This window comes from Python bivittatus, unplaced genomic scaffold, assembly GCF_059951505.1.
Source record: "Python bivittatus isolate LINGU-HERP-01145 unplaced genomic scaffold, Pbiv_v1 ctg000700_np1212, whole genome shotgun sequence".
In the NCBI taxonomy this organism is placed as follows: domain Eukaryota; kingdom Metazoa; phylum Chordata; class Lepidosauria; order Squamata; family Pythonidae; genus Python; species Python bivittatus.
Genome location: NW_028277098.1, coordinates 6682934 through 6694937, shown reverse-complemented (window position 1 = coordinate 6694937; position 12004 = coordinate 6682934). Strand labels below are relative to the sequence as shown.

The following is a 12004-nucleotide window of genomic DNA, read 5'->3' as shown; positions in this document are numbered from 1 at the left end:
CATTCCTTAAATCCCTGTGCTGTTTCTTGACTTGCCTACCTTGAAGGGCTGATGTTGGGTTTCTCATGGTGTTCAAGTAGCTGCAGCAATTTCCCTGACCAGCGTCAGTGACTGAGTGGCCTTAGGAACTGAATGAATGAATGAATGAAAGAAAGAAAGAAAGAAAGAAAGAAAGAAAGAAAGAAAGAAAGAAAGAAAGAAAGAAAGAAAGAAAAAGAAAAGTACCAAGCTTGTGGGGAGAGAAGTCCAGAAAGATCTATTCAGTTATTTTCCAGATTAAAGCAAAAGATCAACTCTCCTCTGTGTACTAAGCAAACATATCATAGAAAAGGACTATGTTAAATCTTTCTGCTTGATTTGATATGTTAAGATAAGATCCTTTAGTTAAAGCACTGTAAGAATTCAGGACAACTACCATAACATTAAACATCAGAAAAACAGAGGACTAAGGCAAAAGTAATTAGAATAATGCCAAAAAAGTAAAAATAAATAATAGTGTTGTATTTTTCTTCCCAGTGACTAAATTTTAATTTGCCACTTCCTTTTCTTCTAGCACCACAAAAACACTACTGTACTGAGAAGGCCATGCCCCTCCTTGCCATAGACCTTTTTAAAAAAATAAAAGCAGCACCCAGAGCAGAGCCACCAATTCTGATGTGACAAGCCGGATTGTATGGGAAAAGACAATCCTTTAGCCACCTTGGTCCTAGACCATTTGGAGCTGGGGGGTGGAAGGGTTTAAGGATTTTGAATGGCACCTGGGAACCAATTGGATGTCTATTTTTAGTGTGCAAGTTGTTCAAAAGGTGTTCTTCCTGCTGCAGTCTAAAGAAAGATGACCCAGAATTTTCCCAGCCTCCTTTTCACTCAGGGTCATATTTAGAAGGGCTATTGGTCCCATTCCATCACTTTCAAGGGAACCTAGGCTGAATCTACCCCTTCAGTACAGTAGAGTAAAGCACAAAGAAGCAGCAGAGGAGGCTGCACTTCAAACTGAAGGTGAGCAGTAAGTTTCCTCACATATACAAAAAAACCCACCCTCTCCTAAATGAAAAAAAAAACAACTATAGACAGAAGACTAAACACAAGTCTGTTTCCTTATTATGTTGATCCCCCCCCCATAAATATCAGGTTAGATTTTTGTATTTCATCTAACCTGCAAAAAAGGAACAAGACAAACCTGGATTCCTATGTGTCAACAAGCTTTTGACAATTTGAACAAGGTGTTATGCACTGAACCAGTCCTACAAGGACTAGCTTATGTTCAACCTTTCACCTTACATGAGTGTGCATCAGAAGTTGGGCTAGGAACAGCCCCTGGTGCAAACCTGTGATGATGGATACCTGCACCTGGTGATGGTATTTAGTATTATTTAGAAATACTTGTAAATTGAAATCATTTTGAAATATGCTCAGAGAAAACCAGAGCTATCATGGATTTAATGGATTGTGGCCATGTCTTTTTTCAGTCACAAAATAAGATTAAACAACTACTGTGTAGAAAGGTGTAGTTTGGAAGAAAATGTCCATATACTGTAGGAAACAGAGTTCATTCCTAGATGGCTTATAGGCAACAACATCTAAAACCTTATGTTGGGGACTGCAAATTTATCATACAGTTGGGTGTCATTAGCAAAATTAAGAAGTTTGGGCAAATACCTGCTCACTAGAAAGAAGTACAAGTGAGCCTGTTTGGTGTATTGGTTAAGGTTAGTGGTTAGAAATTGGGAGCCTGTGAGTTCTAGTCCCACCTGTGGCACAAAGCCAGCTGGATGACTTGGGACAGTCACTCTCTCAGCCCCAGGAAGGAGGCCATGACAAACTACTTCTGAAAAACCTCGCCAAGAAAACTGCAGGGACAGAATCAAAGAGACAAAAATGGAAAAAAGAGGAATACACATGGCAATGAGTTGAAATGTTACCTCCTAAATGAGGGATATCCAATATCATCTCAGTCCTGGGAGAATAAACAGCACATCTCAGCAAAGAACAAAGAAGGTGTGCCTGGGTGGCAAGGGACCAACTGAAAGGGTGGGGCAACATCACACCTTTCAATCTGTCACCTAGGAAACACCAACCCAACAGTGTCTAAGAAATGCAAAGCAAGGCAGAAACCTTGCACTGAGTTAACAAAAATAATAACAGGATTTTTCCGGCATGGAGAACAATGGGATGATGAAGTGTAAATCATGGGCTACCAACCAAAGCAGAGCAGAAGCATGTGGAGGCTGTGTGAATCTGGAGTTAGGGAAGTGCTTCAGGCAATCCTTTTGTGCGTAAAACTTATTAAAATTCCAAATTGGGTGTGCATTCTCGCATCCCTGAATTCCAGGTGACTCCAGACATAGGTCTTCCTCTGATAATAGTCCAGAATCTTCTGAGGGCTTAGTGATTTCTAAGAATTTTGCTATGCCTGACAAGTCTCTACTTTTTCTCCTTTTTTTTCAGATTTGTCATTGGAAATCCTCCCTTTCCTGGTGTATAGACAGAATATAAGAAAAATAAGCATATAACACTTTTTATCCCTCCAGCTTTCAAATGCCCAGTGCAATCTCCTTAACTTGTTTTTTTTTTTTAAAGGTTCAAAAATTCTTGCCTTCATATTCTGTGCCAAACCAATCTTGGTAACTTGTATTGCTTCCACTCTACCTCTTCCTCCTATCACAGAGGCAGCCTTCACAGCAAGTGATGAAATTGCCTTTTGTTATATTTTTCCTAGTTTTTTTTTAATACTTCTGGAAGATCTTTGAGTTTATTTCAGTGGCTCCACATACCTTACAAGGGCACTCTGCTACCATGATTAAATGATCTGAAGCATGCACACTGCTTTCTCATATATTGGAAGGCTGTGATAGCTCCTGGACTCTCTTTAACATTACCATCCTTGGCCACAGAAGCTCAGTGGGCCAGTCAATTCCTCTCAGGAAAATGGGAGAAGGGAGCATTGTATATACTGCCTTGAGCATCCAAAGGAAGGAAGGGAGGGAGGGAGGGACAGCTTCATATGAGAAACAGTTATCTGTGCACATCTGAGTTAACTTCCTCCTGTTCATTGACACGAAGAACTTATTCCCTGAATACTGAAAGTTTCCAGGCATGTACAGGATCAAGAAGTTGGAAGTATGAGTGCCCAGCATGAGAGTTATTCATGAACATGAGAAGGCTGGTGCTGGCAATATACAATTGTATTGTTGCCTGTCCTACCTCAAAGGACTACTGATGCAGACACACATTTGTTACATCTATTCCAAATTAGAAATATGTGTGCAAAACTCTAGGTGCAAGACAGGAAGTGGGAAGAGTGCATTAGTTCTCCCCCCAACCCAGAAAAGTCTTGTCATACTCTACGGGTAAAGAGGAAGTGTGTGCAACAGAGATCCATCTCTGGCATGCCGGTTCTCCACAGAATTTTAAACTCTACAAAATTAGGATTCTATTATGGAGGGAGCCCAGGTTTTACTCAATTGCAGCTCCAGTGGAACTATAGACCAGGATAAAGGGGCGCAATCCAGATTAAACTCAAATTGTTCAAAATATAATTAAAATTAATTGAGTGTGTATACCTGTACATACACTGATTCCTTTATCGCATCAGCATCCTTGCGTTCTTTCAGATGGTTACCATTTTAGGCTAAGATCTTAAATGTCTTCTCTGATAAACATTAAATTCATATAAATAGAGAAGAGTATGCAAGACTGATTGCTGACTGGTACTTCAGAAAATTACCATTGTGCTTGTTCAAATGAATAGACCAAAATAGTTGCCAAAATAATCTTCTCTACCCTCTTGGAAGATCAAACCATCAGACACTCAAACACATGAGCAACATTTCACAAATAGCAAAGGGTAGACTTGCAGAAGTTATCGATCAAACTCACAAATCAATTCAATACATTTTTCTCTGGATCTGAACAGTTCTATTTTAAAAGGTATTACATGACCTTACAAAAGTCATGAAACTCTTGAATTTGGCATTGGCCTTTGTACTTACTTCATTCCTTCCATAACATGGTTTGGTGATAAAAATATTACCTTTTGTAGTTCTATCAGAATGCCGAGCTTTAATCACATAGTTAGAGAAAGACTTAACAAAGCTTGGGGAGGATGTGGCTTTTAAGTGTCAGGAATAATTGTTCTTAAGAAAGCCTGTTAAGAATTGAGGATTGAGAATAGGATGTTTTTGCAATTAAAAAAAATCAGATTTTAGAAGAAACTGGTAATTTCTCTAGTTCTTCAACTCCCAGTTTCTTATCATTAGTATATGTATGTGCTTGTGCATGTGTGTACATGTGTGTAATAAGTACAGAATGGCTGCCTATTTTACATTCTAGTACAAATAAAGCATTCAGTTCATAACTAATGAATTACAGAAATAATCAGAACATTTCCTTTCTTATTTGCTCTCTTTCCACTTCCAATGAACACTAATTCAGTAAAGATGTTGCCATCTCTCTCGTTGATGTCACCATCCTGGCTGGGAACAATGATGTCCGCCAACGAGTTCTTACACTGACCATTGTGAACCTATGCTACTAATCAAGGGAAGTGAGTGGGTATTGCTTTGAAGAGAGAGACAAATGGGGCTGCCTAACTGTAGGTCTCAAACCTCTTAGTGGGGATGGAATTGTAAAGAGGAGTTCCAATAACCATGAAATGCAAGATAGTTTTTGTATGGTAGATAGCCCTCTTTAGACAAGACCCCTCAGTGGTATCAATATCAGCTTGCAGGTTGAAATGTGCACAACTCCATCCCCCTTGGTTACAAAGTTACACATCTTTTGCTGCAAAGAACAGGAATGATGGTGGGTCTTGGACACATGTTCCATTTTGGCAGAAACACATAACATTAAAATCCCCACCCAACAAAGAGGATCACACTGGAGCACCTGTGATAGTGATAGACAGTGATCATACTTCTGTACTAAAAGCCCTCAGATTTGGAAAGGTCTCGTGGATGGTGCAGTGATGGGTCACCGGGTAATTTTGGTGGGTTGCCATTTTGACAGGCAGTCCCATATCCTTGCAGCATATGGGTGTGTAGGTGACACTCTCACCCCCATTCCGCAACATGTCAGCGGTCCGTATATAAAAGGGAGACCTGTAGGGGGAACAGATTGGGACATAGTTCTGGTTGCTCTGTTTGTTAAGCTCATATGGTGGAAAGGAGGAGTTGCCCTGCCCGTCCATGACACGAGAGTTGCAAGCATTGCACATAATATAGTGTGAGTGCAGGGGAAAGTTGACTTCTTCCTCCTCTTCTTCCTCCTCTTCTTCCTCTTCGGCTTCCTCAGATTCATCTTTCTTGCAGCAGTAATACTAAAGCAGGAGAGGAATATTTTTGTTAGCACACAAAGGGAGCATTTCATAAATAGAGTAACACTTTGAATGTTCAAAATATTGTACATACATTAAATTCAGCCATTTTCACATCAAGTTATAAGATACACCATGTACACCAGATACACTCTTAACTACTGGCTGGATCAGACCAAAGGCCTCTCTGTTCCAGAATTTTATTCCCATGCTGGCCAGTGGGAAGCCCACAAGCAGCATAGGAGCTCCAAAGTACTTTCTCCAACAACTGGTATTCAGGGGCATACCCCTGAGACACTGTAGATAATATACTGCCATCATAATTAATAGCCATTGATAACATTATCTATGAATATATTCAATATTTGTATTCCTAATAATGCTTTAAACTTATTTGCTGTGAAGAAACATTAAGTTAAAAGCCGGTACTTTCCTTGACATCCCCGATCCTATCTTCTTTTTTTGAAAAAGATTCACATTAGCTACTTTTCAGTTCTATGCCACAGAGACTCATTTTAGAGACATGCTACATATTTTTATCAGAAGACCAGCAATTTCACATTTTAATATCATAAGAACTCTCACGTGACTATCCTCTGGACTGCTTTTCAGAAAGAGGGCCTACTGTTTCCTGAGCTCAAGTCTTTCAGCCTCCACCACTGACAGTACATACTATGCTCCAGAATTGGAATTTCCTCTCATGTCCCACTTCAAGACACTGCATGAAGGCAAGGTAGGATGCATTGATGTGCACTGGGGAGGTGGCCTGAAATGACAGACTCCATGCCAGCAATCTTGTGGCTCCAACTGGTTCTGCCAGTTTCCTGTGGGACCTCCCCCTTTCAGTCCTGTCCCTGACCTCTTCATCCCCTTTGACTTTAATGCAGTGTTGTCCAAACTTGACCACTTTAAGATGAGTGGACTTCAACTCCCAGAATTCCCCAGCCAGCATGGGAGTTGAAGTCCACTCATCTTAAAGTGGCCAAGTTTGGACAACACTGCTTTAATGGGACTGGATCCATAGTGCCTCTCTCCTTTTTTTTTTTGTAAACAGGTTGATTCAGAGTTATGGCAATGCTGTCCCCAGTTTCATGAACACTATGAAAAGTGGGATTGAAAAATTTGGTTCTTTGCATTACTTATGTTTTTTGTATTTGTTTGCCACTTTGGGTAGTTGACCCAACGACCTAAAAAGCAGTCCAACAAGCAGCCAAGAAATACAAAAACTCTTACTCTTCGCTGCCCCTTAATGATCCAAATATTGAGTAGTCGAGGTAAAGAGTGCAAACCGCTGCAACTGACTAGTCCAACCCTGGCTTAATAGCTGAAGGTATAGTTGACCTTCTGTAGCATGGGTGCTGGGGAATTCTCTTTCTAGTGGTCACTACTTCCAGGGAAGCCCTATCTCCTTGCCTCCTCTCCAATCCTCATGTTTCCTTTTCCTATGCTAATGCCCACAACAAAACCTCTTTCTCATATTCCAGCATTTCAACCACACTTGTCCTATGGCAGCATCTTGTCTGTACTGGTCCAAACAGGCACTACTTGGCAGCCAAGAGATATCAAAGCCTCTCATTCTTGCTGCCACCTAATAGTCAACAGGTTAAACAGGCAAGCCATACAGATAATCCTCGCTTAATGACAATTTGTTCAGCAGCTGTTCAAAGTTATGATGGCACTGAACAAATGGTAGTTATGGCTGGTACTCAAAGTTATGGCCGTCACAGCGCCCCCACAGTCATGTGATCAAAATTCGAGCACATGGCAGCCCACTTGCATTTACAGCCACAGGGTGCACTTCAACTCCCCCCCACCCGCCTATCTCCCCCCCATCTCTGCCCTTTTGGCCGTCCTGCACTTCACTGTTGCCACCTACCCCTGCCTTCTCCCACTGCCCCCAGAAGATGATCTTTGCCATCTTCTTCCTCCCACTGGAGATGAGGTATGCCTAGTTGAGGCAGCTGCTGGCCTTTTGCAGCTTTTCGTCAGCAGTGGAAGGAAGGTGCTCAGTGTTTGTTTTATTTGGCTTCTAGACATTTTTTGTTTGGATACTTTACTGTTTTTTTTATCTCATTTTATTTTATCTCATTTTATTCCCATATTTTACTTAACTCACAACTCTGCCTGCAGCTCAAAAGTTCCCAGTGCTATAGGCAAGCAAAGGAGACCCAGAACCAGCTTGGAACACTGAAACCAGCCAAGACAGCAAAACCACTTAAGATTAATGAGCACCTCGTTTCAAAGGCTGCTATAGAAAACCTAACCTTCTGGAATCTGATGAATTCAGTGAACTTAGCTGAGGTACTCTCCCAATAATCTGATGATGGGCTCCTCTCTTTTAAATGAAGATGATGGACTCTTATGGAGGGATGACTTTCTGGGCAACACTGCATTCGACAAGCGTGTTGCCCACCTTGAAGTTAGCATTTGTACTTATGCCCCTAATGAGGTTTTATCTGATGAACTAAATGAGGATTTAACTGTAAAATCTTTCTCAGATTTTCTGGCTAAATATCGTCTTTTAACAGCTCGTACTGTTATAGGTCTGTTTGAGCAATTAACAGCTATCTCCATTAAAACAGATGAGCCAAGGAAAACATTTGATGTTCATATTATTGCATTTTAGGGAGTTTCCTGGCCAGACAGGCAGTCTGACAGCTGCAAACCCACAAGTCCAGACAATAAAAAGGATCTTTCCATCACTTATCAACACAATCAATTAGTTCCTTCTATTCTTAATAACAATATTAATGCAAGAAGATAGGCTACCAGAGGTTCTGTTCATTTTTCTTTAAGCCAGCTGCTGAACTGCCAACCTTATGCTGTTGATCTTGTCCATATTAACTGGCTCTTCAAAATGCATGAAAAGGATCCAGTTGTTTTTCAGCAGTTCATTAATTCCATCAGTGCTACTAAAAACGAGGTCCTTTCTGGAATCTTTTGGAATTTCTCCCATTTGAGTGTTCACTGACTTAAATGTGAGACCCCTTTTAGACAATATTGCATCAGCTCATTCACCCTGAAATGCTGTGCCCAACTTGGACAGTTGCCACACTTATTCTACTGTATCTTATCTCCATCCTTGACAGCAAGGAGTATTTAAATGCTTCACCAACATGAGAGAAACATTGCTTGGCCTATTTGAAAGTGAACTGATTAACTCTTACAGTATATTGGCAGAAATGATTGTCTCTAAAGTGAAGGGCTTACCCAAGCTATGAAATTGATTTAGAAGATGGCAAAACCTCTTGATGTTTAAATGAAGATTGTAATCCTGTCCACACTACAAAACAGTACATAATCAAAAACAACAGGGAAGAGACCAAAGACAATTATGACTTTTTGATGTATACCAGGAATCTTGAAGAAGACACTCTAATGGATATCCTGTCTAACACCTGTACACAAGGTGCCTGGCCCTCTCCTACTGAAGCCCTTGAAAAGCAAGACAAATAGCCCATGGCCCCAGTCAACAGTACAAGTGTGTCTCCCTGTGAGTATGTCAACAACATTGGAAATCTGCTACAGCTGAGCATGAGCGATGATGCATCTGTCATATGTAAGGCATCCCTCACAGCAGTGAATTGCAACTCCAGATAAACGGATACCGGCCTCAGCCTTCAACCTGACTTTATTGAGAATCCTTCATGTAACAGTCTGTCAGCCCTTCAAGGTAGATCAGGCTAGGAATCCAGTGTTATGTAGATCAGTGATACTTTTATTGTAAAACTAGAGTAACCAAATCTTGCAAGTCTGAATGTGCTCCCCCTCCCTCCCTTTATCTTGATTTACTTAGGTTATATTCATATCCTGGATTCAGCCCTCTTTTATCTGACCGTTGTCTTTCTTCTGTCCCTCAAGGCCATTCCCTTTTTCCTCTACACATTCACCATCTAATCTACCCTAATGTTTCCATCTCCCCAGGCCTGGCTTCTCAGTAGACACACCATGACATGGGTCCACCTACTTCTTCCTTTCTTCCAACTCCATCCTGTTACTAGGAATTGATTTCTAGATCTTAAAAGAAGTTATAAACACTTAATATAAAGGAAGAAACAAAATAAGTGGGAACAGCTTTTCTAAGCCACAAGAGACAAAAACTCTACTGCAGAGAATCAGGGAAATAGATGGAAATAGGCAAAGAGGGCTGAAACATGCCTTAAGTGCTGGGAATTAAGATAGTGTGCAGAATGGTCTCAGGCAGAGTCCTCCCTGATTCACTGGGAAATAAGAGGGAGGGAAGATAAAGCATAGTCAGGCTTGCAAGATTTTATTATTACTGCCTATCTCAGTAAAGTATCATTCTAGTCTTCCTGTGGAGTCTGTTTCCTGATCTGGTCTGCCCAGAAGGGTTGACGTCTACTCTCTTTTAGAAGATAATTACAAGCATTTCAACCAATAAGTTGTGCTGGCCTGAAGCTAAGATTCTACCAAAGATGTGGGGAGAGTTTTATAATCAATTATATGGTCCTCCCCTCCCCAGTCTTTCCTCTCAGTTAATCCCCCCCCCAAATAGTATTCCCCCTTGGCCACCAGTCTCCTGGCTGGAAACTGTCAAATTAATTGATCAATTAAAACAAACAAACAAACAAACAAACAAAAAACATAAAGCCCCTGGTAGTGATTTGGTACCGGCTGAATTGTTAAAAAGAAATGTTGATTGGTGGAACTCTCTTCTGACCTCCTTATTCACCCACATCAATAATACTTTCCATATGCATAAAGAATGAAATTGTTCTATTACTCTTCCCTCTTTAAGAAGGTAATAGCAGGGGCCCATCCAATTATCACTCTATTAGTTGTCCAGAACTGCACTAGTACTATGGCAGAACTGAGCAAGCTAGCTAATATGCTGGTTAAGTGATTGCAAGGTTCTGACATAAGTTCCCTCAGCATTCCCAGTAAACTAGATGCACGCTTCTTATTTCATCAGCTTCTAAACTAGTTGGAATAGGAGAAATGTCCTGCTAGTTGTAGGAAAGGCACATCAGCTATGGATATCTGTGCTATCCTGCAGTTTGGGGCAGAGAAATATACTGTATGTTGCCCACACACTCTCTGTATCTGTTGCCTTTATTGATCTAAAATCAGCATTTGATTCTATACCTAGAGAAAGGCTCTGGGTGAAGCTATAGTAAATCTATCAGTCAGATGCTACTCTGCCTAATTAGGATGTTGCACAATAACACTACTGTATCACAGAAGTTAGACGTGGCAATAAAGAGATTGGAGTGAATGGTGGCCACTTTAACGAAAGCGGAAGTCCGTCCCCTTATACTTAACTACAGACAGTTGGCTGTGCTCCTGTAAGCAGATAACACAGAAGAATTGCTTACAATGAACTACTCCAAAACTAAAATTACATTTTTTCCCCAAAGGGACTGAGATGTCATAAGCATTGATGGCAGATAAATTATACTACTATAGATCGAGTTTCATCTTTTTGATATCTCAGCATAGTATTTCAACACTCAGGAATCTGGTGGGAACAAATCAAATCTATTTCTGATAAGGCCAATAATAGTGCTAAGGCCATACTTTCACACCAGAGCAGGGAAGAACATATCCGCTGCCATAAGACTTTTTAAAGCTAAACCAATCTCCCAAATGTTATATGGCTCACAGATATGGACCCACAATGGCCCGAAGTCCCTAAATACAATGCAGAGCAAATTCTGAAAAGCGCTGTTTGGAGCACCTTGCTGTCTTCCAAAAGCAGCACTTCATTCAGAGATTGGGTTGATTTCCTTGGATTTTAGGGCCTATGCATGTAGGCTCTGTTTCTGGCTTAATTAATGTAGTCATTTTGTTTTTGGCACTTAGGTTCTAGTTTTAATGTCCTGCTATTCATATTTACTGTAGTGTAATAAATGCCACATGCACTTCTGTTGATGTCTTAGACATGTTTTAAACATTAAAGCGTTTTTATTGTTCTTTCTAAATAACATCTATGCTTTCTTTCCTATGTCATGGCTCCCTGTACTTTTTTTTTTATTCTTAATTCTTTTTATAATGTTGACTATTTAACTTGCTGGTCATTGACAATGATGGATAAAGATAAAGATGTCTAAGAGCAACCATTAGGTTAGACAGTATTTCACCTGCGTCTACCATCCTCATAGTTCTCATTTGTTTCTTCTGCCCTTAAGGTGACTATGCATTAAGTTGTCCATACTTTATAGAAGAGAAAGGTCTGTGTTACTCTGAGGAGCATGAAGCAAACATGCTTGTTGTATACAATGTTCTGTTGTCTTACTACATATAATGTCTCATATACAGGAAAGAGTCTTACCTGTAGTCTACAATAGCAAAGAACTGCAATGATACACAATAAGATGACAGTTGCTAGTATTCCACCAGTGATGACAACAGTTCCTGCTGTCATCCGACCGATTCTCCATCAAATTCTAGAAATGGAGGAAAGATGGTGAGCTAAAGCTAAGAGAACTAATTGCAAGAATTCAGAATTCCTCCAACTTTGGAATCCCTATTTCTCCTTTTGTTTTTGCATCCTTATAAGCACAGCTTTAAAAAGAATTTAAATAGGATTTTCATAAGGCATCTTGTTTAATTGGTTGGTCAACCGGTGAGTTGGTTTTAACAGAATGCTGGTACATAGAACTCATTTATACATGAGGGCAGGTAAAACAAATCATGACATTTGAACAAGCCAGGATTTTAATCCAGGAT

At 40.3% G+C, this 12004-nt stretch overlaps 1 protein-coding gene across 1 annotated transcript; it reads right to left on the bottom strand.

Annotated features, from left to right (window-relative positions):
- Positions 1 to 3932: 3932 nt before the first annotated feature.
- Positions 3933 to 11699, bottom strand: LOC103063204 (protein FAM163A). Its single transcript, XM_007436300.2, has 2 exons — positions 11607 to 11699; positions 3933 to 5317 (listed from the first exon to the last, which is right to left on the bottom strand). The coding sequence occupies exons 1-2, from the start codon at positions 11697 to 11699 to the stop codon at positions 4910 to 4912; spliced, it is 501 nt and encodes a 166-aa protein (XP_007436362.1). The 3' UTR covers positions 3933 to 4909.
- Positions 11700 to 12004: the final 305 nt, after the last annotated feature.